Raw genomic sequence first — 27,041 nt, 5'->3', positions numbered from 1 at the left:
AAAAGTTTCACTGCAGCAATCCAAAATGATCTTTATTTCCACATCTAATACACCACTAAGAGTGGGAATAGAAATAAGCTTCTGACTTTCAACTTTACAGTAAGGCCAAATCTTTTCCTATCCTCGGGTCAATTTTATAATGAAGAACTGGTGAATGTAATAGGTTGTGTATCATTTACCACGGCGGTAAACGAAGTCATTACTACTGTTCAAAAAAGGCCGAAAGGCCATCCCGTTATAAAGAGATAAATGGCGCTGAGTGATAGAATAGAACTAAAAAAAGACCAGTAGACACCTTTGTTCTGTGAGATCAGCAGTGAGAAAGTAGGGACCTGGCTGAAATAAAACAACAAACACATGAAATTTCTCATTTATAATTTTAATCGAAGCATTGCTATTCATTTTTTTCTTAACTCTTTCTTATAAGCACCAAATTTTAATAGCTAAGTCAATTTTGGGGGAAAAAAACACCATCAAAGAACTTCCCTCCAGAACAAAACAATGATGTTCATTCCTCCAAACAACCAAATTCAAAGTCTACCAAAACAAAAACAAAAAGCCCACACACACACACAAAAGTAACAAAAATCACATTCTAGGGGTTCAGTGCATTTAGCAGCCTTCGCTGTGCTGTCTAATCATCCTTCAGCTGACTTTCAAAAAAATTAACACCCTAGCGCATCAAAATATACATTTTCCATTTGCTTTGTTTAAATTAAAAATAATAATTAAAAAAAGAAAACTTGAAGGAAATCACAATCAATTGCCTGACTCATTTCGATGTCATGTACAGCATGTGAAGGTCAGGAAGGCTATTTGCAGCACACGTGATTAGGAGAGATTGGTCTTCAAGGTTTAGCTTTCTTCCAAACAGTGTAAAATACCCACCTGGACAGGGAGTCAAGGAATAAGAGCAGGTAAGTCAAAGAAGAACAGGCAGCACTTAAAATTTGTTTGCTGGCCTACAAATTGGAAGACGGATGAGTTTCATGGCTCGAAGCATTGCGGCGATGAGCATTAAGGCCTCTTACCAAGGCCACTTTACGGCCTGAACGCCTCTCACCTGCGACCAGGACGCCAGTGGGGTGAAGGGAGCAAAGTGGAGAAAAGGCTAAAGGCATGCAAATATTCCCTCCGGTAATGCTACTGCTTCCTAGGTTTTAAGATGTTTTAGGGCATCAGTAGGACAAGGAAGGGTGGGAGGGAAGTGAGAGATTGGGAGGGTGGGGGAGGGCAACAGGGGTGGGAAAATGAGAGGGAGGGTGAGAGAGGAAGAGAAAAAGACGGAAGGATGGAGGGGAGCCAGAGGGCAGAAGCCTTTTCTCCAATTGTTATCAAATGATTTCTACAGTCTCTCAATATATAAACAGATCTGACTGTAAAAAATGCTCCAAAAGGAAGCCACGATGAAGGTGGACGGCTGGGGGGTGAGGGGGAGGTCAAGGATCTCCTCAGGCCATGGAAGAAAATGGCTGCCCCACAGACAGACCGCTCCCCTCCTTCCAGGGGGATCTAGGGGGCTTCCTAGGGCCTGTGTCTCTGTCAGAGGCTGCCGGGGGCTTGCAGGCAAGGACTTCCCTGAGGGCCTAGTAGTCACAGGATCCTAGACAGCAACGCAGACTGCTGTGACAGGAAACTGGACTTGGCCACCTCAGATAAGGAAGTTTTTATATCTGTTGACCAGAGTCCGCCTTTTAGGAGAAAGAAAAGCATTTTAAATTTCCACTGACAATCCTCACTCTGGTTTTTCTCTGGGTTCCTTTATTTCTCTGGACTAACTTCACTAAGGGGAACTAATGAAGAACACCAACATTAACTCTGCAATCCCCAGCATTATTTTTAGCTCGTGGTTTCTAGTGCAAATCAGGATCAAGTGAAGTGTAGAAACTAGTATTAAAGTGGGGTTAATTTTAATATAAAAGCAGAATGAGCATATTCATTCTTTTTGCCTGCTGCAGCTCAGGGGTGCTTTCGACTAGGGCTTCTGAAGCTTTAGATGCACATCAGTCTCCAGGCAGGCCGGTTAAGATGGCTGCCCAAGCCTTGGCTCCAGCCTCTGATGGGTGGGGCTTGAGAACCAGCGGGGCTTACTCAGTAGAACTACCTGGGGAGCTATGGTAGGCCATGCCCCAGAAGCTGAGGGTGGGACCCAGAAATCAGTATTGTTTTAAAGTTTCAGGAAATTCCAATGTGCAGCCACATTGGAATACCATGGCCTTATGGAGTAAAGAGCGAATCCCATTTATTATTGGATTCAAATGTTGAAGTGGCATGGGATTTACTTGGGTGTTGTGATCTGACAACACAGTGTTTTGGTCTAAGGATACAATTCCAAGTATGAAGGAACACAGACGATCTCCTTTGAGAATTCCACAGGACAATACAGGCGCCCGAGCTGTTCTTCATAGAGCGACAAGGCTTCTGTCAAATTGACACAGTTACCCTAAATCAAAGAAAGAAAAGCAAACAATGGGATTCTTGAGTCTCACTGAGGGCCCCCCGCTCATTTGAAGGTCTCTAATAAATGAAAACAATTTTAGCTTTAGATGAAAGTTCATCTTTGAAAATGAGATAAGGCTTCTGTACTTTGACAAATTGCATCCAGTTCTACTTATAGATCCATTAGCTCATTATTCTTCTACCTCATTTACCAAGCCATTTCAAATTATTCAGAGTCTGAAGCGACAGAAAGCAGGGAGACCACTTTCTCACTAGTAATGCAGCCATTGTATCAACACCACACAATTAGCAAAGGTTCATACACATCGCCATTCAAAATGTTTGCCCAGTCGTCACCACGGTGTTGAGAATGAAGTATCAGAACGATAATGTTCTCGATTTCCAGAAGGGCTTAAAACTACAACCCTAATCTAAGACAATGACACAGAACTATATTCCCATCTCCATGCTTTCCCCCAGATATGTGATTTGCAGGCTTATGAGAACAAAAGTTTATTCAGAATATATGGACTAAGGCTAGCCCGCAATTCCACTCCTTATCAAACATCTTCTCCTGACTTCATTGTTCTAATTTTTCTCCCTTTCTTGCCACCACTTTTTCAGCTCCCCCCAGCAGCCAGGAGCAGTCAGGGAGAGACAGCGAAGTTGGGGGGGGGAGGGGGGCGACCGGGAAGGTTTCTGCTTCCGGACAACCAAGGATAAACAGAGTGACCCGCCTCTTCACTTACTTCCTGCCTAGAACCTAGAGGGGACATTGGAAGCTGCAGCAGCCGCTCTGTGACCACGAAGGAAAAAAGGGTGAATGAAATGCAGGCCAAGAACCGAGCAGAGCTATGGGTGCAGCATCTGCGTAGCTCCAGGGCAGTGCTGCTGCGGCTTTTTTATTTTTGTAAAGTCATCTCTCCGCCCAACGTGGGGCTCAAACTCAGGTCCCCAAGATCAAGAGTCCCACGTTCCACTGACTGAGCCAGCCAGGCGCCCCTAAAGCAAAGCTTCTTAATCTGTAATGTGCATGTGAATCACAAGTGATTTTCATTCCGTAGGTGTGGGATAGGGCTTATCATTTTAGCACAATTTCCCCCAAGGGCTTTTCATAATGGGTACTTAATACCATCTATTTCCTTTTAACCTCTGAAGTTCTTAACATTCTGAAGACTACTGAATATATGTGCTGATTCTATTTCTTCTTAACAACTTCACTATCAATGAGCCTCAGAACAGCCAAGTACAATGTAAAATGAAAATCATTTACAAATGAAGGCATCCTGTGATGTAAGCATCCCCACGGAGGGCATTTCGAAACCAACCAACCAGCCACAGGCAAGTGGGCAAAAAGAACTATTCTGAGAGCTACCCTCAGTGGTTTTAACTTAGCACATTCGCTCAGCATGACATCGTCCTTCAGTGCCAGCCTGTTTAGTAACCCATCATCTAGGGTCCTGCAGTGGGATTTGGCCAAAGTGCCCTTGGCCAGTATATAATTTGGTTTCAAGATCAAGTTCACCATGAGAGTATATAAACACCACACGTGTAATTTAAGGTTCACAAATAGAAAACACTGCCTGGATGTTTTTAGAACACATCACCACTGGGGAAGCTATAGAATGGAAAATGCCACCTAGGTGCACAGTTCAATGGTTTTTCTTGCCATCTTAAAATTGACACCACACTCTCTTTATTGAGGTCATATGGGAGGACGTCATTACTGAGAATGTGGTAAGGATATAGGAAAGTTTCAATTTGTTCTTCCTCAACATTGTCAAAAAGCAGTTTAAAAAAAGAAAGGAAAAAACCTCACCACAAATGGAGACCTACCCAAAAAAAGTAATGTGATACATTTTACTTTCCTGTGTTTTTAAATGGAAATACATTTCTTTCTTTTCTTAAGAGAGACATATTGGATCTTTGCTGCCGTAACGGTGCACATGAATGTCCTGGCAGATGTTCTCAAGAGCACTAACAATGCTGAGAAGAGAGGCAAACGCCAGGTACTTAATAAGCCAGGCTCCAAAGTCAATGTCTGGTTTCTCACTGTGATGTGCATGTGACTCACAAGTGATTTTCATTCCGTAGGTGTGGGGTAGGGCTTATCATTTTAGCACGGTTACATTGGTGAATCTGAAATCACTGATGATCACAGAGCTGGGAACACTGTTGTGAACCTCACGGGCAGGTGAAACAAGTGTGGAGTCATCGGCCCCAGATCTGATGTACAACTCAAAGATCTAGAAAAATGGCAGAAGAATCTGCTCCCGCCGCACCAGTTTGGTTTCACTGTACTGACACCCTCAGCTGGCATCATGGACCATAAGAAGCAAGATGAAAACACACAGGAGGGAAAATCCTGGGATTCTTTTTCTAGGGATGTAATACATATGTGCAAATAAAATGTCTCAATGGACAAAAAAAAAAAAAAAAAGACATTGGAGATGCAGAACAAAAACCCAATAGCAGAGAATTAAATACCTCTTAAGGATGGGAAGGGAATCACTGGAGGGGAAGGCATTCTAACAGGTGAATACCAATTCAGTAGTTTGGTCAAAGTTTTCCTTGCCCCATGTTACGTGTGGGTAGGTGACACTTGCTTTTTTACTTTATAGATTTCTGTACTGTTTTTATTTTTTATTATTATTTTTTTTAGAGAGAGCATGGGGGTGGATGGCGCAGAGGGGGAGAATCCCAAGTAGGTTCTACACCCAGTGCGCAGCCCGACGTGGAGCTCAACCTGAGTCAAAATCAAGAGTAAGACACGTGGGGTGCCTGGGTGGCACAGTCGGTTAAGCATCTGACTCTTGACTTAGGCTCAGGTCATGATCTCAGGGTCGTAAGATCGAGCCCTGCGCCAGGCTCTGTGCGCAGCAGGGAGTCTGCCTGAGATTCTCTCCCTCTCCCTCTGCCCCTCCCACTCGTGCTCTCTCTCTCTCAAAAAATAAATCTTAAAAAAAAAAAAAAAAAGCGTCGACACTTAACCGACTGAGACACCCAGGCACCTGTTTTTATCTTTTAAATTTTACAGTTAGCAGCATAAGATTTCTGTAATGTAAAAAAAAAATAACAGGTCCAGAAGAATACATTCTTAACAAGTTCAAAAGCAAGGTAAACAATATAATGATTTAGGAAATTACACATATGTGAAACATCTATAAAGAAAAGTACAGGGGCCCCTGGGTGGCTCAGTCGTTAGGTGTCTGCCTTCGGCTCAGGTCATGATCCCAGGGTCCTGGGATCAAGCCCCGCATCGGGCTCCCTGCTCCGCGGGAAGCTTGCTTCTCCCTCTCCCACTCCCCCCTGCTGTGTTCCTTCTCTCGCTGTGTCTCTCTCTGTCAAATAAATAAATAAAATCTTTAAAAAAAAAAAAGAAAAGTACAAGGGGGCTCCTGGCTGGCTCACTCAGGAGAGTGTGTGACTCTTGATCTTGCAGTCATGAGTTTGAGCCCCACATTGGGCACAGAGTTTACTTAAAAAAAAAGAAAGAAAGAAAAAGAAGAATACGGGAATAAAAAAGAAATGGGTTACCTTCTGGAAGGTGAACAGGAATTAGGGAGGAATGTGGATATGCCAAGCGAGGGTACTAGTAACGTCCACTTCTCAAGTGAGGGGGGTTGGTATTTAGCATAATCATTTACAAGAATGCCACATACATAATTTTGTATCAAAGAACCTCTAGGGTTTTTCTTAGTGGGAAGTGGGGAAGAGAAGGGAGGGAGGTCAAGTCCCAGGACCTGTCTCTTCTAATCTCTTAAAAGCCGATCTTCCTTGGATTCAAACCCACCGGGCCCACCAGAGCCAGCTCAATTCCCACCCGCTCCACAGCGCAGCTCTTTGAAGCCCTCCCCATATAGACTTCCTATAAAGCATGGGTCTGCAAACTTCTGTCAAGGACCAGACTGAAATTGTTTAGGCTATGCAGATCACACAGTCCTCACCACAACTACTCAATGCTGCCCCTATAGCATGAGAGCAGCCAAAGGTAAAATGTCATGAATGGGTGTGGCTGTCTGCCAAGAAAATCTTATCAAAACAAGCAGTAGGGGAGATTTGGCCCATAGTTTGCAGACCCCTGCTTTCTAGAATGTGTTAAAAAAAAATCATTTCTAAACATCAGGCCAAAAAAATCCATTCATAAACAGTTGTCGGTTTCCCTCGAAGCTTCCCAGTATTTTCACCAAGTGCAAGGCCTAGGATTAATCACCATGGGGGCGGTGGTGTCTTCGTGCAGGGAGAAAAGAAGGAAAACAGGATGGACTGAACACCAAATCAAGGTGTCTCTTAGAGTTGCCAAGTTGTTTTCAGCATTATTAATCTCAGATCCCATCAACTCCCCCGGGCCTGCATTAAAATGCCTCCTTGGAAGAATAAAGTTAAGACCTCTCTACTAGTTTTTGACATAAATATACTAATGCTTTTTAAAGGGGTGGGGGAGGTCTACCGAAAGCACTTTAAGAATTACAGGGACCGGGGCGCCTGGGTGGCTCAGTCGTTAGGCGTCTGCCTTTGGCTCAGGTCATGATCCCAGGGTCCTGCGACTGAGCCCAGCATCGGGCTCCCTGCTCCACGGGAAGCCTGCTTCTCCCTCTCCCTCTGCCTGCCACTCTGCCTACTTGTGCTCTCTCTCTATCTCTCTGTCAAATAAATAAATGAAATCTTTAAAAAAAAACAAAACAAGAAGAATTACAGGGACCATAGTGCAATACCACCCAAGTAAATGTTTATCTTCTGCTTATGAATCAAGGGATTGTTGTACCAAGTAAAGAGACTCAGATCATCTTCAGAATTTTCTTCAGGGCTTTAGTAGGTTATATATATGTAATATATATTTTACATAACAAGATATACAAACTTTAAGCTTTCTTTTAAATTTAAGAATCCCATAGAGAATGAGAAACAAACAATTTGCTTCCACCTGGTGGTAGGAGCTCATACTACAGGCAAAGCAGTTTATGAAACTTAGGTTGATAAATTGGCTTTCCAATGAAGACTCTCCTAGAGCGTGAGAAGAGCGAGAAGTCAAAAAAAACCCCAATCCCAATCTGTGTCTCCATCTGGTGGCAGCAGCGCATACTACAGCCAGAGCCCAAGGTTGCTCAATCGGACAGTGGGCAAGGGGGACACGCACGGACTCATGAATTCCCAAGAGATGACAGGTCAGCTATTTATAAGCTACTGCTTGAAAGAACATAATTCAGTTACGACGTTCTATCCTTAACAGATATAAATTTCAATAAAATACATGCAAATTTCAAAATATACAATTCTCATTGGGAGTTTTGGGAAAAAACAATTAAGTAGTCTACCTGTGTAAAGTATTTCCCATCCTGTTTCAGTACTTTCATTGAGAGGTCAAGAATCAGTCTGAGAAACTCCCATGTGGAATCTGGATGTTAAAAAAAAATTTTAAGTTATATAAAATATAGGTTTGCATTCATCAGAAACAACATCTAACAAGTCAAATATCCACAACAATACCCAAAAAAGAAAGAAATAGCCAAGAGCTTAAGACCCAATATTCAAGAGCTCATTCATGAAAATTTACTGTCGTTTTTGGGTGTCCTGCACACACGTGCACATACTCAAGCAAGGTCAAAAGCAAATATTCATGTGCTTAGCACTGCTTTAACGATACCAATAAAGATTTAACCAAAAAGGCAGTGGCTGAAATCTGAAAGACAACAGCTTAAGGGGGAAGCAGCGACATCCCAAGAGAGAAACACCAAGAGTCATCACGTGGGGACTCAGTCTGCCAGCTCAGCAGGAAGGCAAGATTATAGGAAAAAAACACTAACACCGAAATGCCACACCAGCAGTTGATTTGGAGCGTGTGGTTTGAGCGTGTGGTTTGAGAATGGGGAATTATCTCTGGTGTTGCAGAGAAAGCTCACCAGTTTGTCCCAGTACAGGTTAAAAATCACATAAAAGAAATAAATTCTCAAACAAGCTAATTTCTCAATGATGTAATTGTGAGTCATTTTATGTAATGTTTCTCTCCAACGACTGAGTAAATTTGCTCATTCAGTGACTGAAATCCAGCCATCTTTTCCACTGTGGGCCTCAGCTGAACGACCTTGAAAAAATTAAGGAACCAATTAAGGAGACAAGCTCTGAGATCCTTCCATTCTCACAATGCGCCAAGTAAAACATTTTCATGAACATTATCTTGGTTATATAAGAAAAAACAGAACCTACCTTCTTCTGGAGATGTGGAGATTGGAACGGCTGTCAAATCATTAATCACATAATCAAACTCTCTCCCTTCTTTGGCGTACCTCTTCAGTACTGGAATACAGTCTTCTATTAGAACCTTCCAAAGAAAAGAGGAATAGATGCACGTGAGCTGACGCATGTGGGTGGAAATATTTAAAGCCTCGTAGAGGAGGGAGGAAAATGCAAACTGCTGCTGGGATCCAAACAAAAATGACTTCCATCCATGCCTCTTAACAGCGACAATTCAGTGCCTGCTAGAGGCTTTGTCTGCCTTCTCATTTAATCTAAGCAACAAATCTACAGGTACCATCAGTATCCACAGTGTACAAATGGAAAAACCAAGTTGCGAGGTTACGTAGGGGCGCCTGGGTAGCTCAGTCGGTTGAGGGTCTGACTCTTGATTTCGGCTCAGGTCATGATCTCAGGGTTGTGGGTTCGAGCCTCACCTCGGCCTCCGTGCTGGGAGAGGCATGAAGCCTGCTTAAGAGTCTCTCTCTTCCCTCTACCCCTCCACCCCTCCCTCTCTTAAAAAAAAAAGAGATTATGTAGTGTTTTCTTCGGCTGCACACATACTAAAATTGGAATGATACAGGGAAGATGAGCATGGCCTCTGCACAAGGATGAAACACAAATTCCTGAAGCATTCCATACTTTTGAGAGACAGAGTGAGGGAGGGAGAAAGGGAGGGAAAGGGGGTAGGGGTTATGTAGCTTGCCCAAAGGCACCCAATAAGAAACAAAGCCAAGAAGTACGCCTAGATCTATATGAAGGCCAAGTTCACACTTTTAACTCTAATCTGTATTGCCTCTCCTACTACTGTCTCTATTTTCCTCTACTTTTAGTTTTTCTTTTATGCTAGGCACTGAATGACTTCATTGTCTATTGATTTTTTGCATCTCACCTCGAACTATTAACCTACAGTTTTTCATTTTTTTAACCACTTTGAGTACTGTTGGTAATACAACCGTGTAAGAAATACCAACTCCCACAATCACAATTACTAACAAGTACAGCAGTTAAGAGTTGGAATTCTCGAACAGATCCTGTGCAGTAAACACATTTATCCTTGAACAACGTGGGTTTGAACCGTCTGGGTCCACTTATTCGCAGTTGTTTTTTTTTTTCTCCTAATACAGTACAACATTGTAAAAGTATTTTCTCTTCCTTATGATTTTCTTAATCACATTTTCTTTTCTCTAGCTTACTTTATTGTACGAATACAGTACATAACACATATAAAATACAAAATGTGTTAATTTGACTATGTTCTTGGTAAGACCTCCAGTCAACACTATGTTACTAGTTAAGTTTTGGGGGAGTCAAAAGTTATATGCAGATTTTTGACTGTGTGGGGGGTCAGCACCCCAAACCCCCATGTTGTTCAAGGGTCAACTGTATAGGAACTCAGTTTGGGGCTTGCCTTAATCTTTGAAGTACTGAAGCTACATGCTGGGGACCCATCTGGCTGTAGGCAACAAACTAGCAGGAGTTACTCTCCTTGTCTTCTACTTTTCTAGTTACAAAATACACTCATGAAAAACAAATTCATACAAGTCAGAAGTTTGTCAAAATTCCCTAAAATAACCTATTCTAGAATTTTTCCTCTGAATGTTCTTACACAGATCCTCACTCACAATTTTAAGAAGCTGATCTTACAGCCCTACTGTTTTAGAACCTGCTTCACTTAATGCATCATCTAAGTACAACCACAAAACGATCTAGAAGACACTAATCAATCCTGTGGGATATGCTCAGTGTTCTCCTATGCTCATATACTCTTACCAACACACATTCTCACATAAACACATATGCTGTTCTTTTTTAGAACTAGGATCACACACATTCTGAACTTAAAAATTTTCATCTAACATCGTTCTAGGTAAGGATAGATTTTTTTTGAAGGGTAATGGTATTTTTTTTAAATTATATCATTCCATAAAAAATGTACTACTCTTTAGCCTCCTCGTAGGCCAGACATTCAAACACTGGGTTGCTGAGACCAAAGGCATGTCCATTTTAGTTTTTATAGTTTAGATGGCAATTCACACTCCCAACTAGCAATGCATGCAAGCACCTGTTGCCTGGATATTGTCCCTCTTTCTATTTTGTCAGGTCCCTTGCTAATGTTTTCACACGAACTTGCTGGGCCACTAACAGAGGTGAGCATCTTGTTATAAGTTTATAGGATATTTGATTTTTGTCTTCTGAGAAATACCAGTTCATGTCCTTTATTATTTTTCTATATAGTTATCTTATTTTTTAAATCTTAAATTGTAGGGGCTCTCTGTATTATTAAAGGGATTAAATCCCTGTCGTGTTTGTTACCAGTTTTTCAGCTTCGTTTATGGGATTAGGTTGTTGTTGTAGTTTCTGGGTTTCTTGTCTTTCTTTAAAAGATTTTCCAACTCCAAGGTTAAATATGTTAAATTTACCTAAATGTATTAGTTTTTGTATCCAGAGCTTAAGCCATCTGAGATTAATTTTTCTATGGCTTCTAGGGTCATGTTAACTTTGTTCTCATGGAGATGGACAGCCCATTGTGTTGGCATCACCTATGAAATCAACTCAATCTCCTTTTCCCAAGCAAACTGAAATATACCTTAGGCCATCTATTACTTGTATGAATACACACTCAGACATGTTCAAAATCTCTGTGCCATTCCTCTTATATGTGCATTCCTGTGTCAACATCACACTCCCTATTAGATTACTATGCTTTAACAGTAAATTACTAAACAACAGGGCAAATTTCCCTGCACTATGATTTTTAAAAAAATTTTTTTCTTGGAGGGGCACCTGGGTGGCTCAGTCGATTAAGTGTCTGCCTTTGGCTCAGGTCATGATCCCAGAGTTCCAGGATTGGAGTCCCAGGATCCAGCCCCACATCAGGCTGCCCATTCAGCAGGGAGTCTGCTTCTCCCTCTGACCCTCCCATCTTGTGCTCTCTCTCTCACCCTCTCAAATCAATAAATCTTTTTTTTTAAGATTTTATTTATTTGTCAGAGAGAGAGAGAGAGAGCACAAGCAGGGGGAGTGGCAGGCAGAGGGAGAAGCAGGCTCCTCCATTGAGCAGGGAGCCCGATGCGGGGCTCAATCCCAGGACCCTGGGATCATGACCTGAGATTAAGGCAGGTGTTTAACCGACTGAGCCACCCAGGCGTCCCAATAAATAAAATATTTTAAAAAATTTTTTTCTTGGCTATTCTTAAGTATTTATTGTTACAAATGAAATTGAAAATCATTTGATCTAATTCTAAAAACCTCCTTGGGATTCTGACTGGAATTACTTGTAATTAGGAAGTTATAGACATTGTTCTGGTATTCTCATCCTAGAAATGTAACATGTCTCTCCATATATTCCAACTATAGTTGTGGTCTTTCAGTAAGATCTCGACATAATTCTCGTAAGATCTTGACATAATTCTTATCAGTCCCACAATACCATTCTTATTTAAATATATTCCTAGGTATTTAACAATTGGTCATTATTCCTAAATGTGAAGCCTGAAAGTACAAAAATCCTAGAAGAGAACACAGGCAGTAACATCTCTGACATCAGTCATAGCAACATTTTTCTGGATATGTCTCCTGAGGCAAGGGAAATAAAAGCAAAAATAAACTACTGGGACTACATCAAAATAAAAAGCTTCTGTACAGCAAAGGAAACAATCAACAAAACTAAAAGACAACCTACGGAATGGGAGAAGATATATTTGCAAATGACATATCTGATAAAGGGTTAGTATCCAAAATATATAAACGACTTACACAACTCAACACCCAAATACAAATAATCCAACTTAAAAATGGGCAGAAGACATGAACAGACATTTTTCCAAAGACGACATCCAGACGGCCAACAGAGATAGCCAAGAGACACATGGAAAGATGCTCAACATCACTCATCATCAGGGAAATGCAAATCAAAGCTACAATGAGGTATCACCTCATACCTGTCAGAATGGCTAAAATCAACAGAAGAAACAGATGTTGGCAAGGATGCAAAGAAAGGGGAACCCTCTTACGCTATTGGTGGGAATGCAAACAGCGGCAGCCACTATGGAAAACAGTATGGAAGTTCCTCAAAAAGTTAAAAATAGAACTACCCTATGACCCAGCAATTGCGCTACCGGGTATTTACCCAAAGAATACAAGAACATCACTAATTCAAAGGGATACGTGCACCCCAATGTTTATGGCAGCATTATTTACAATAGCCAAGATATGGAAGCAGCCCAAGTGTCCATCAACTGATGAATGGATAAAGAAGTGGCGTTTATGTGTGCGCGTGCACACACACACCAGAATATTATTCAGCCATTAAAAAAGAATGAAATCTTGCCATTTGTAACGACGTGGATGGAGCTAGAGAGTATTATGCTAAGTGAAATAAGTCAGTGAGAGAAAGACAAATACCGTAAGATTTCACTCATACTTGAACAATCAGATGGTTGTCAGAGGGGAGGTGGGTGAGGGGATGGGTGAAATAGGTGATGGGGATTAAGAGTGCACTTATCGTGATGAGCACTGAGTAATGTAGAGAATCGTTGAATCACTATATTGGACATCTGAAACTAATATAATACTCTGGTTAACTACACTGGAATTAAAATTAATAACTTAAAAAAACAATTGGTCATTATTCTTGGTCATTCTTCTGAATAGGATCTCTAGCCCACTCTCTACCTCCAATTTCCATTCAAACTGTTTTGCATTTAGCATAGCTTAAAAAACATTTTTTTAGACTATCTCCATCCAATCACTTCACCAAATTCTCATGAACTCGACTAATTTTCTAGGTGAGTTTCCTAGATTTTCTAAGCATTCATATCATCTGCAAATAATGATTCTTTCTATATTTATACTGTTTTCATTTTCCTACCTTACTGTATTAGCTAATGCCTCAAAAACAATGTTGAATAAAGTTAACAAGCATCTTCGACCTTATTTCCAGTTTTACTGGAAATGCCTTAATGTATTTTGCCTTTTTATATAACATTAAGTTTCTGACAGTTTGTTACGTTTGGGTAGTTTCCCTTCTATTGCAATTTTATCTTACTTAAAAGACTTTTTATTAAGAATGACTGCTAAATATCCCCCAAATGCTTTGTCATCTGTTAGTACATTATTTTCTCTTTTAAATAATTCATATAATAAATCATGTTGACAGACTTCTTAAGATTCCCATCTTTATGTTTCTGAACTAAATCTTTCTTGGGTCTAATAGAGTTCTTTAAATAAACTGCTAGATTTAATTTACTCTTTTACTTGAAAATCTTGTATACTCATCAAAACCAATCTTTAGTTTTCTTTTTGTACTACCTTAAGGATTCTAGTATTAAAGCTACTCAATCATTATAAAAGGAATGGGGAGCACTTTGGAACATTTTCTACTTTTCTAAACATGGTTAACAGAGTAACCATGTGTTTTTGAAATAAACATTTGCAAAGACCTGGTGTTTTTTTAATGGTAGTATTTTAATGGCTAAGGGGCTTGCCTGTGAATACCCCCAGACGAGGAACCCCCCACCCCTTGAGAGCACTCAGAAAACCCTCAACCTCAGAAGAATTTTCCAGGCTCCCCCAATGGTTGTTCTAATCCAGCAAGAAGACGGAAGGGGTGGGCGGATGTATTCAGACACCCAACTTCCTCAAAAGCAGAGCCATTTCAAATAAAATACTACTTTTCCATTCCCTAGACTGTCCCACTGTCAATGTCACCACCTGCCTTTGGTGCTCTGCTTTCAGACAGACATGCAAGAGTTGTTTTCCAAAGCCATTAGTAAAACGTCCCACGTACATCCAGCCTCTAATTACAAGAATCTACAACTCCACAGTACTGCAGGTTTGGGTTTGCAGTTCTGCTTATGCTTCAATTGTTTTTCCGAATCCATATAAGGAAGTTCCAGAAGGAGCCAGGGAGCCGGGTATCGGAGTGAAATCACTCTTCTGAAGTTACCCTATAACCTTGAATAAATGTCCTTCGAACTCTCAAAGTTGAATCTTCTTCAACCATAAAAGAGAAATAATAGCTGCTTGGTGCAGGGTTGAGGATTACAGGTTAAAACACCTTAGGCAGAGAGTCTGGCTAACAATGCAAACATTATTTGACAACAATGGTAACTTTTAGCTCCATGAAACAAATGAGTGAAACAAACCTGTCATGCTCTGATGAACCTAACTCCCCTTCCCCGCGTCCCTTATTAAAACTCTCAAACAGTACATGTGAAATACATATATCCTTCTTTCTCTTTTGCCCACAAAACAATCACACCTACATGTCAATATAGACAGAATTCTCTTTCAGCTTAAAAAATTAACATGCATGCACCATGAAATCAAATTTGGATGCAAACACATTAGGGAAGATGGGGTAGGGATAAGCAATTTACAGATCAACAAATGAAAGCACTCGTCTAAATTGTTTATAAATCTAGAGTAATACTTTTTTTTTTTGAAGACACATTTAAGATTCTGTTCAAATAAAATGTATTTGCTTGGTTATCTTGTTCTAACAAGTATTGTAGATGTAAGCACTGGACACGTGCATGTTTAAAATACAATACAAAACATCCAACAAACTGTAATGATTGGTCAACTTGGAAGTACAGTACAATTTAGGACAGAAGCGAATTTGCTTAGCAAGAAGCAACTGTTGAGATGTACACGTAACTCACACAGAGTCTGAAGAGTAGCAGAAGATGCCACCTCAAAGTATGCCACTTTGGTGTATTATTTTGAGCTGTATAGGCACTTGAAAAACAGCAAATGCAGAAGGCAGCTTTCTCCGAACTCCCCTTCAATCTACCTAAGATAGATCCTCCGAAAGAAACTCAATTGTCCGAGATCCCCTCCCTAGTGGGTTCAACCAGGGACGGATGACCTCTATCACAAGACAGGAAATGGATACCACACCCAGACAAACTTAGTCACAAGTATCATACCTACCCCATCTATTCTTCCAAGGGCCCATTATCTTTCCTTAAAAGTCACTCACTCTCCCTAAGACACCTATGACCCCTTTTCCTATTAAGTTGGTATTTAAGCCTAAATTTTAAAGCTACCTCTGAGTTACTCACTGATCTCTGGGTCTCTCCCAAGTACACATGAGGTATATATGTTACTCGACTTCTGTATTTCTCGTTAATCTGTCTTTTATTACAGGAGTCTTAGCCAAGAACTAGAAGGGCAGAGGGTAAGGGTGCTGATAATACTGAGTCCATCTTTGGCCCTCTTATCTTGTTCATGTTTGCTCAATGACTTCTCTTGGGACTACGTGTTCTGGCACCTTAGAGATTAATATACGTACGTCAAAAATGCCTGCCAAGGAAGGCTGGCATTTTGGTTTCCCATGAATCTGTTAGAGATAACGGTCTTTCCCCATCCTCATACACAGGTCGTGCCATAAAAGCTAATGAAAGGTTAACTTGATTAAAGGTCAATTAGTGCACGCATACCCTCTGAGGTACATGGGAATGGTATGATCTCACTCCAGTGCCCTTCCTGCATGTCCTCTCCCTCTATAAAATCCGGGGACTACAGTCTGGACTTTGCAGAGAGTAACTACGCAGCTGCCACGGACCATCCTCCACCCAATCCCGCCTGTCAGTTAGGTGTCCCTGAGTAAAACTCGGTGTAAACTCTATGGAGTGGCCCACTTCGCTTTCCGGTCACCAATGCCTTCTCAGTTTGGGGGGATACTTTACTGTCCCTCCTCCACCTTCTAACAGTAGAGGGAAAAATTATCCTTCCCTCCAAGATGATCTATTTATCTTCTTAACCAACTACCCTTAGAGCTGTTTTAGGAAGGTACAATTCAAGTCAATAACATATTATTAGTTGACTTCAAAATGTTATCTAGAAAACATAATTACCTGATAGCAGTCTCCTTTAAGATTGTCTAAGACGTTGCCACATGTTTTTCGCATGTATTTCTTACATCCATCAATCACCATTTGGTCAATGTTCAAACAGGTCAAGGAGAAATTGATCCTGAATTTGATCTATCAAAGAATTCTGAAATAGTAATACTTTAAAGAAAAGGTAGGGGCACCTGGGTGGTTCAGTCGGTGAAGCGTCTGACTTTTTTTTTTTTTTTTTAAGATTTTATTTATTTATTTATTTGAGAGAGAGAGAGAAACAGCATGAGAGGGGATAGGGTCAGAGGGAGAAGCAGGCTCCCCGCCGAGCCAGGAGCCCGATGCGGGACTCGATCCCAGGACTCCGGGATCACGACCTGAGCCGAAGGCAGTCGCTTAACCAACTGAGCCACCCAGGCGCCCGAAGCGTCTGACTCTTGATTTCAGTTCAGGTCATGATCTCAGGGTTGTGAGATGGGAGCCCAGCATCCAGCTGTGTGGAGTCTGTCTGAAATTCTCTATCCCTCTGTCCCTCCCCATGCTCTCTCTCTTTCTCAAATAAATAAATAAAATCTTAATAAAGTAAAATTAAAATCTTAATAAAGTAAAATAAAATCTTAAAAAAAAATAAAGGTAAGACAAACATGAATTTTATAACACAAACTTGGGTATCAGATTTACCAAAAAAAAAAAAAAAAAAAAAGATGAATGAGACAATGATTTCATTGTTATACCAAGGTCACTCAAAAAGAACTGAATTTTCCCTTTTCATGAAGAAGCCCTTTCACAAAGTGCTAAGCAGCAGACGCAGTACCAAGGTTGCTTTCTCGTTTTCTCAACTAGAGGATCTCTGCTGCTTTGTTTGTAGCCACATGAAAAGGCTATTGGTACTAAATGGAAATGTTTGTTCAAGGCAGTATTTAAAAGGCATTTGCCTCATAACATTAGCTGGAGTCTTAAGACAAAAAAAGAGGAACAAAACAGAAGCCAATTGAACTTGATCTCCAAACAAAGGATATCTCTACCATAGTGACCATCTTTGGTTTCAGTTTGACTATTTCACATAATATGCCCCCATCTCCACCCCCAAGAATCAGCACGTCTTTGCCACTGTAGTCTTCTTTTCCACTGCCCATGATGGCCTGGGTATACGCCAAATCACTCTCTGCCAGATCTAGGGAGGAAAAACACAGGTACAAAATGGTGATTCTACCCAAACCCACACAGAGACCTGACTTGCCATGCTAGAAAGTGCTGGAATCTAGTCTAAAATTCAAATTTTTTTCATTTTTGATCTTTAAAAACTATCAACAATGTGCAGAGGTACTTTTTTTTCATCAACCCTACTCATCTGACACCTAATATATTACATACACATATACCATGGTCAGTGGAAAAAAAAAAATTCAGTCTTAAGAATGTTCTGATATGCTAATTAAAAGCAATCATCTTTTATTACATGAAATACGGCATCTGAGAGTTGTTCCAAGTAATAGGAGAGACAAAGTAAACCAGGGTTTAGGGGAAACAAGATTGGCCAGGAGTTTCTAATTGTTAGCACTCAATGGTGAGTATACATGGGTTCATCATACTATTTTGTCTACTCAGTTTTGAAATTTTCCGAAACAAAAAAATTTCTTAAAAAATAAGGAATCATATTTTCTTTATATGAGCATAATTCAAATACTCAGCACTAAGAATACTAAGAAAAAGGAACATCAAGACAAAGTTTTCATGGCTCTGCTATAAAACATGAAAGCCTAAGGGCGCCTGGGTAGCTCAGTTGGTTAAGTGTCTGGCTCTCGGTTTCAACTCAGGTCATGATCTCAGGGTCATGGGTTGGATGGAACCCCGGGTCCTGGTCGGGCTCTGTCCTGAGTGGTGTCTGCTTCCCCTCTCCCTCTGCCCCTCCCCCCCGCTCACACATTCTCTCTAAAATAAATAAAATAAAATCTTTAAAATAAAAAATAAAAATAAAACAGGAAAGCCCAGACAATCCACAGGTTAATATGACATAAATATTCCTTTCAAAAAAACAGCACTGCCAAGGACAAACTAGGACAAATCCACAATGGTGCTATTTGTCAGAAAAGCACCATTATCTAAAACACTGTCACTCTGCTATGCAATTGGGGTAGGGATGGAATACTTACTAACATCCCCACTAAGGATGAGAATATTTCCAAATTGCTTCGAGTGTAGAATTTTAATGTTCTGATAAGGTGAATCTTCATCATACACCACTTCATCTATGTCATACTCAACCAGGCGACCATCAGCAGTGGGCCAGTATCTGTCGATAGCTCCTCCTCGAATTATGGGTGGTAATCTGGAAAAAGGGAAAACAAGAATGAGCCTTTACAGGAACACCGCTTATGGTGCCGCTGCCTTAAAGTGAACCTGCAGGGGCGCCTGGGTGGCTCAGTCGTTAAGCGTCTGCCTTCGGCTCAGGTCGTGGTCCCGGGGTCCTGGGATCGAGCCCCGCATCAGGCTCCCTGCTCCGCGGGAAGCCTGCTTCTCCGTCTCCCGCTCCCCCTGCTTGTGTTCCCTCTCTTGCTGTGTCTCTCTCTCTCTCAAATAAATAAATAAAATCTTAAAAAAAAAAAAAAAGTGAACCTGGAGGGGCGCCTGGTTGACTTAGTCAGCAGACGATGCCACTACTGATCTTGGGGTCGTGAGCTCAAGCGCCACGTTGGGTGTACTGATTACTTAAAAAAAAAAAAAAGTGAACCCGGAAGTGTGAGTGTACAAAAGCAAGCAACGTGCCCTCCAGCCAATTCCAGAATAGTATACAAATCTAAAGCTTGGGCTTTCAGCTTTATATACAAATATGGCCACTACCAAATCTCAGCAACTGTTGTACATTAAGAGGTTACTTTTTTAATAAACCTTTCTGGCATGCCTTCAATTTTTCCTAAAAAAATGTTGGAGAAGGGGTGCCTGGGTGGCTCAGTGGGTTAAGCGTCTGCCTTCGGCTCAGGTCATGATCCCAGGGTCCTGGGATGGAGCCCCGCATCAGGCTCCCTGCTCGGCGGGAAGTCTGCTTCTCGCTCTCCCGTTCCCGCTCCCCCTGCTTGTGTTCCCTCTCTCGCTATGTCTCTGTCAAATAAATAAATAAAATCGTTTAAAAAAAAAAAAAAGTTGGAGAAAATGGCCACCTCAGACATCACACTCACCCCAAATACTTCAACAGGAATCTCTTAAGACCGCCTACCCCACCACACTTCCACACCACGTTCATGCAAGTGCACGGGGGTGTAATACCATCATCTGGTACACAATCCACATTCAAATGCCCCCAAGACCGTCCCAATCATGTCATTTACAGCTGTTCTGCTTTTGAATGAAGGATCATATGCTGTACTTTCTTTTCCTTTTTTACCCTCATTTCGTCTATTTTAGTTAAGTTTTTCCACCCAATGTGTTTCATAACATCTCAGGGAAATGCAGACCAGGTGTTCTGCAGAAAATCCCTAAGGTGGGTTTGCCTGAAGACCTCTTTCTTCATTAAAGTCAGGGTGGTAGATATTTACAGAAGCATCACATCAGGGGCAAAAGATGTGTGCTTGTCCTATTATTAGAGATGCTAAGTGTGACCAGTTGGTTCAAGTGAATGGCACCAGATCCCTCCATTTACAAAGGTACCTTTTTTCCCTTTGAAATTACTAAGCAGGCTGTGGGATAGCCCTCTCAAACTGGTGAAGCCCCTGAGCTCTCAACAAACCTCCAGTAGTGGTTTTGGCATCTAGAAGATTCTTGCCTGTATCAATTATTATTACTAGAAGGACCGCAAACTGAGGATTTTCCCATTCCATTCTTTTGCAAATGCTCCGTATTTCAGAAAACGTGAATGTACTAGAAACTACCAGCAGAGGACACTAAATGACAATGAAAACCAGAGCCAGAAAAGGGGCTTGGCAAATCTAACAGAAACACAAAGTGAGAACTCGCTGCATACTAACACAACTGTGTGCAAGTCATGTGTTCTCAAACACAGTGGTATTCAACAGTAAAACAGCTGGATGATGGGGTATGCTACCTCTTGACTTGCTCTGCTGAGTCTCTGCCCTCCCACTCACCTGTTACCAGGAATACAGTCTGAACCTCTTTTAATGAAGCTTCCTCTGAGCAAACACTAACAACCATAAAGAACACTAAGATTGGGGCGCCTGGATGGCTTAGTCGGTTAAGTGTCCGACTTTTGATTTCAGCTCAGGACATGATCTCAGGGTCGTGGGATCCAGCCCTGCATCAGGCTCCGTGCTGGGTGTGCAGTCTGCTGGACATTCTCTCTCTCCTCTGCCTCTGCCCCTCCCCCTGCCTGCACGCGCTCTCTGTCCCTCAATAAATAAATAAAATCTATATATAAAAAAAAGAACACTGAGATTTACAAAGCAAATTCCCATGAACTCTCATTTAATCCTACCAACTCCTGATTTAACCACTTCTTGCACCGTTCAAGTGAACAAATGCAGCTGCTGGAATGTCTGCAGACTAGGTTTGTCTTGTAAAATGTGCAGCCCCAAACAAGACAATACCACCCCTCCCCCGTCCCCTGCCCAGCCTGGCCTGGCCCAGAGCAGGCAAACAGGACTTGGGGGAAGCCTCTTCCACCCTTGGCTGATGGTTGGTGGGTAGACGGAGGTGGGAGAGTAAACCACCTGTGACATTAGATGAAGGTGACAAATATCAAGTCATGGGTTTTCAGGAGAGAAAACCCACCCCCTGGTTGACAGCCAGCCAGCTATACGAAATTACTAAACTGCACAAACCCGATGAAAATAAATGTCTATTCTCAAGTGTGTCACTAAGTGCCTTGGCTAAAGTAAAGAGCTCTTCCCTCAATTGCAACACAATGGTTTTCATTTTTTAAAAAATTTTTTTTAAAGATTAATTTAAGTAATCTCTACACCCAAAATGGGGCTCAAACTCACGACCCGGAGATCAAGAGTCGCACGCTCCACTGACTTGAGGCAGCCAGGCACCCCGAAACACAATGGTTTTTAAAGACTGGCAAAGAAACAACAAGGATCTCTAACAGGATGAGGAAGCCATTTATCTTGATGAAATACTCATCCTAGCATGAAGTGCATCTCCTTGTAATGGGCTACAGGAGATATTCTGGAGCCCAGCACAACTCTTCTTTCAACTTTCACTGCTGAAAATTGAAAATGGATCGTAGAGAGAAAGTCAGACAGAGTATGTCCTGGGTCTCCGGTACACTGTGTCTACTGCAATATCTCCCTCACCTCTAACCCCCAACAAAACTTAACGGACGTAAGCTTGTTTTCCTGTTCCTTTTCTTTGGAAAGGTAGAATATAAAAATAAATTATCTAATACATCCCATGGCTTCTTAATTAAAAATTCAGATTTAACTCACTGGCCACAGGGGAATAATGATTTCAGATAATGTTATGAGTTACTTGTTAATGACTAAATTTCTAACCATGTCATTCACCAGACAGAAAAATGGCGCCATCCTTCTCCTTTTGAGGCCAATTAAAAAAGCCTGCCACCAAGTACTCCCAATAACTTCTGGACCCCTCTACCCTGATTTTACGAAAAGTTGTAAAAGCAGTGACGAGCAAAAGCAAGGTCTGTATTTTGAACTGAAAATATGAAGCTTAACTCCACTCTCACTTAGCTCCTATATCCAAAACAAAGACTTCTCATGAGTGCTGAAACCCATAAATGTATTCCATCTATTTACTTAGTCCTAGAAGTAACCCTAATAAAAGTGAGACCAATAAAACTCAGAGGCATTTCGATGTTGGCCAATTCATTATCACGGAGTTAATACATTTTAGAACAGAGTGGGAACCCGCTGAATTCAGGTTGGTGCAGATAGGTCTGCAGCAGTCGAAGGAATGCTGAAAACCTCTGCAAGCAGGGAAAGGTGGAAAGTCCAGAAAAGTGTGTGGGTGTGGACATGCTTTTAAGGACTGGGAAGAGGGAAATATGGCTGAGGAGATGTACACTGAACTTAGGTGGGGTAAACAAATCTAGGTGCTCTGACAGATTTCAACCACGTGGGCAAGTTGTACACGGTTACGTTCATTTACCTGCAGTTCCCTGCTTTCTACCCTACCAGAGATTAACCAACCTTCTAGTTAACCTTACACCAACCCTGGAGCTTTCCTATGGGCTGATGAAATTTAGCATGCTGAGCTAGTAAGTCCCTCACATCCTAGGTCTTGCCAAAATGAATGCACGCTTCTACAAAGTGCTGTCAACTAGAGACATCTGTATTCTGGTCGCTTCCATCAGTGATGGCGTGACCTTGATAAAGTCCCTCTAGGTCTCTCTGTGTTTGCTGTTGTGAGTAAGGGACAGGCCTCCTACTTTTTGGGGCCTGATAAGGATCCACCCAGACAGGACAGGAGCAAACTGGTGAGAATTACCTGTTGGGTATCCATGATTAACTCCTATTCTTAATTCCCAGGACTCACACAAGACTCTATCCATTCCAACAAATGCCAAAGCTGTTACATCTATTAAGGCTCTTTTAACATCTGTTACCATGGACAAATACTGCTGCACTGTTCAAAAGAAATGTTCCATATCTGCATGGTACACTGTGATAGTCACTAGCCATTAGCTACTGACAGGAGGCTAGTGAAACTGAGGAATGGAACTATCTTTATTTACTGAAGTTTAAATAGCCATAGTCAGGACAGGGGAAGCTTAACTGTCTTTAGTATCATTTGAAAAGAACCAACCAGTGGCTGCTCAAGGTAGGTGGCCTCTCAATTCTTAGTATCTTGCAAAGTCACCTTACTTGAAAGCTTTGAGGCAAATTTTCTATCACCTCATCTTGTCATAAATCTTAGAAGTGAATTCCACTTTGGAGCCCAGAGCTCTGAGCAGAGACAGCAACCTTTTCACTTTACTGGACCAGGTTGGGGAGTTCTCTCACTCTCTTTTGACTGAGACGGAAGCCCCCCCCCCCAGCTCTCTGCTTTATACAGTTCCAGCTCCTGAGATTCGCCCCATTATCTCCTTTCTACCTTTGTTTCATTTTACACAGCATGCACGCGTTTGTGTGTGTGTGTGTGTGTGTGTGTGTGTTCATACATTTTGTCTTGTTTGGATGTGAGGCATCCATTAGCTCAGTCTACCCATGTTGCCAGAAGCAGACACTGCTCGGGGACAACACCACCATTCCAATTTTACCAGTTAAACAAATATAAAAGGACATTCGGGAGTGGACTTACCGCTTCACCCGCACAGCACTGTCCTGACTCAATTCTTTCATTCTTTCTTCTACTTTGTTCAAAAGCTACAATTAAAAGAAAAACTACAATTAAAAGAAAAGAAGTCAATGGGCTTATAGAATAAGGTGAGTGCAACAGCTAAGTTTCCAGGAGGCTGAGGCCGTGGTGACAGCTGTGTGATATTCCTGACCTCCCCCATCCCTTCAGCAGCCTCCAGGCCTGGCCCAGTTCCACACACCCACACCAACCAGCCCTCATGGTGCTACCCTCAGTGCAAGTCACCAGCAAGATAATGGGAAAGGGGAGAGCACATGGATAATGCAGATATAACATCCTGCTCAAAGGTTTACATTTCATCATGGAAAGTAAAACTCTCAGTTTTTAAGCAGTCAAGGGAATGAGGACAAGCCAGGTTCCTAACAACAACTGAGGAACCACTATTTTTCTTCTAAAATCACTTATCTGGAGGGAGGAAATTTAAAGTTAACTGGGAGATCAGCAATTACATAAAATAATTTTATCATTAAAAATATGAGATTTTCATATGGTTTCACTTATTTGTGGAACATAAGGAATAACATGGAGGACATTAGGAGAAGGAAGGGAAAAATGGGGGGGGGGGGGGAATTGGAAGGAGAGATGAACCATGAGAGACTATGGACCTGAGAAACAAACAGGGTTTTTGAGGGGAGGGGGGGGGGGGATGGGTTAGCCCGGTGATGGGTATTAAGGAGGGCACGTACTGCATGGAGCACTGGGTGTTATACGAAAACAATGGGATCGTGGATCACTACATCAAAAACTAATGATGTATTGTATGGTGACTAACATAACATAATAAAATTTAAAAAATAAATAAATAAATAAAAATAAATAAAAATATGAGATTTGATGATCCTCAAATACTTGTAATTACAAATAAACAAAACAATAATTAAATAAAAGTAAATAAAAGTGAAAAACCAACACTGTCAACTTCTTGGCCTTGCGAATCACCGTCATAACTCTGAAGATCCAACAACACCAATCCATGTGGGTAAATTCTCAAACTGGCAAAGCTACAAAGGAAAGCATAATTTTAAGGTTAGGAATTGTATCATGGCATTCAAAAGAAGAAAAGACACCAACCCACCCAACTAAAAGCAAAGACCATTGCTCTTTTTTTCCTAAGTTACATGGTTAACCCTTTTGCTTTCTTAGGAGAACCTCTTCTTGGGGGTGGGAAGCCCACCAATCATTTAGGGAAGATTTAGACAGTCACCAGATGCTAACGTTTTCAGATAACGGGTTCTTGGGCCCAGAAAGTGATTCAGTAGCAGTTCTGTGAACCAGATTTTTTTTTTTTTTTTTAAGTAAACTCCACCCAACTCACGACCCCGAAATCAAGAGTCGCATACTCTACCAACTGAGCCAGCCAGGTGCCCCTGTGAACCTGATTTTTAAGAAGGTTCCCTGGCACGTGATTCGGCCAAGTTTAGTGACCATGGCCCTCAAATGAAGGGAGGGTAGGAAGGACAAACTGGGTCCTCCCAATTAACCTTCAGAGAGTTCAAAACAGAGCCGTGGTTTTCCGACTGCAAGCGGGTGGTGGTTAAACTGATTTAGTTCGGGGTTGGCACACTCCAGCCTACACACTGCAAACCACCAGATCCAGCCTGCAAGACTTTTTTTTGTAGAGCCTGCAGACTAAGAATGGTTTTTACATTTTTAAGGAGTTGTTTAAAAAAAAAGGAGAGAGAGAATGTGACAGACACTCTATGTGGCTCCTTACGGAACAAGCTTTCTGACCCCTAATTTAGGGGATCTGCTCATTTTTCTTAAAATATCAGAGTGTATCACATGCAATAAAAGTCAATGATGTGGAGAAATTTCTGTTTTGATCATACGTGTATCTGTACTGTCTAGACACAGATGACTATGTATGGGGTTATGATATAAAACTACTTCTCGGGGCGCCTGGGTGGCTCAGTCGTTAAGTGTCTGCCTTCGGCTCAGGTCATGATCCCAGGGTCCTGGGATCGAGCCCCGCATCGGGCTCCCTGCTCAGCGGGAAGCCTGCTTCTCCCTCTCCCACTCCCCCACTTGTGTTCCTGCCCTTGCTATCTCTCTCTCTCTGTCAAATAAATAAATAAAATCTTTTAAAAAATAAATAAAATAAAAAATAAAACTACTATTTACTAAAAGTCGTGGTTAAAGAAACATTGGATTAAAAACTAAACACTACTAGTTAATTTCACCTTCAGCCTTTAAATGGCCCCCAAATCAAGTTCAGGTCCAGGAAACCACAAATCATTTACACCTGAATGCGCCTATCATTTTTTTCCCCCTCCACCACCCACAGCACAAAGGAGAGGGGCTGGAGAAGGGAAAGGGTAGAAAAACCTCACCCCTAACCAGCTGGGTGGTTCTAGTGCAGTCCTCGGCCAATGGAACTGCAGGAACACAGGAGCACAGACAATGCTGGAAGTTAGTACAAAAAGCTCAAGGGATTAAAACCAGGCTGAGGACCAGGACTTCAGCATCACAAAGTGGCTATTAACCAGAAGTCAGGCCAGAAGCTGGGTATGGTCCCCCTGAGCTGGTGCCTGGTCGCCCAGGCACGGGTGGGAGCAGTGAGGTTTCAGGACAGGCACCATGGGGATGGGTCCCAGTAGAGCAAGTGAGAGAAGAGGGAGACCAATGTTGAAAATACGTTTTTAAACTAAGCATGTCAATTTTCATTTTTTCTGCTTTCAGAAGCAATTTCTAAACAGCTCTTGTCATTAAAAATTCCCTTCTGGGAAGAATTCTAGGCCCCCCAGACAACTGGAAATGGTGTGTATGGTAGAAGATTCAAGAAGTGAGGCAGAGAAGTGCCTGGATGCAAAGGCAGTTAGGAGATTCTAAGAGAATCAAGGCTTCAAAGAACTTATGGGGTGGCAAGGTGACATGGTTCCATTTGCTGTGGTCCCCCCAAAGGATGGACCACATCCAGGATAGCAAGAGACCGTGGCGGGGAAGGTGGAGAAAAGAGGCTAGGACAGAGAGAGGCTGAACCCAAGCCTGCAGGAGCTGAAAGGATCAAGGACAGCTGCAAATCTCTACTTGCAGGAAACGTGCTATTAACTGGGCCGGGCACGGAGGAGGGAAGGTAGGAGAGTTTGGTGGTGGCGTTGATTTGGGATCACCCTAGAGAAGAAATGATTTTAGATACATCTGAGGTATCTGCTAAACACTTATGTGGAGATTTGCTGCATAGTTAGAAATACAAATCTGGGCTTAGGGAGAGAGGAGCTGGGAAGTCCTTGAGAGGCATCAAGAGAGGGA

General features: G+C 41.8%; 1 protein-coding gene and 1 non-coding gene across 2 annotated transcripts in view; one reads left to right on the top strand and one right to left on the bottom strand.

The window, feature by feature from the left end:
- Positions 1-368: 368 nt before the first annotated feature.
- Positions 369-27,041, bottom strand: part of SMS (spermine synthase) — a 48,402-nt gene continuing 21,729 nt past the window's right edge. Inside the window, exons 3-11 of the mRNA XM_032389603.1 lie at positions 24,703-24,793; positions 23,736-23,800; positions 18,674-18,849; positions 17,540-17,694; positions 16,536-16,625; positions 8,644-8,758; positions 7,755-7,834; positions 2,328-2,443; positions 369-888 (exon numbers count right to left, since the gene is read on the bottom strand). Of these exons, the coding sequence (XP_032245494.1) occupies positions 849-888; positions 2,328-2,443; positions 7,755-7,834; positions 8,644-8,758; positions 16,536-16,625; positions 17,540-17,694; positions 18,674-18,849; positions 23,736-23,800; positions 24,703-24,793 (928 nt within the window). The 3' untranslated portion in view covers positions 369-848. The remainder of the gene's footprint in view (positions 889-2,327; positions 2,444-7,754; positions 7,835-8,643; positions 8,759-16,535; positions 16,626-17,539; positions 17,695-18,673; positions 18,850-23,735; positions 23,801-24,702; positions 24,794-27,041) is intronic.
- On the top strand, positions 9,210-9,316 carry LOC116622927. The gene has a single exon (XR_004297641.1). It is a non-coding gene; the product is annotated as a U6 spliceosomal RNA (small nuclear RNA).

This window comes from Phoca vitulina, unplaced genomic scaffold (assembly GCF_004348235.1).
Source record: "Phoca vitulina isolate PV1807 unplaced genomic scaffold, GSC_HSeal_1.0 scaffold55, whole genome shotgun sequence".
NCBI lineage: Eukaryota > Metazoa > Chordata > Mammalia > Carnivora > Phocidae > Phoca > Phoca vitulina.
Note: the sequence above shows the minus strand (reverse complement) of the source record. Positions and strands in the feature narration are given on the sequence as shown.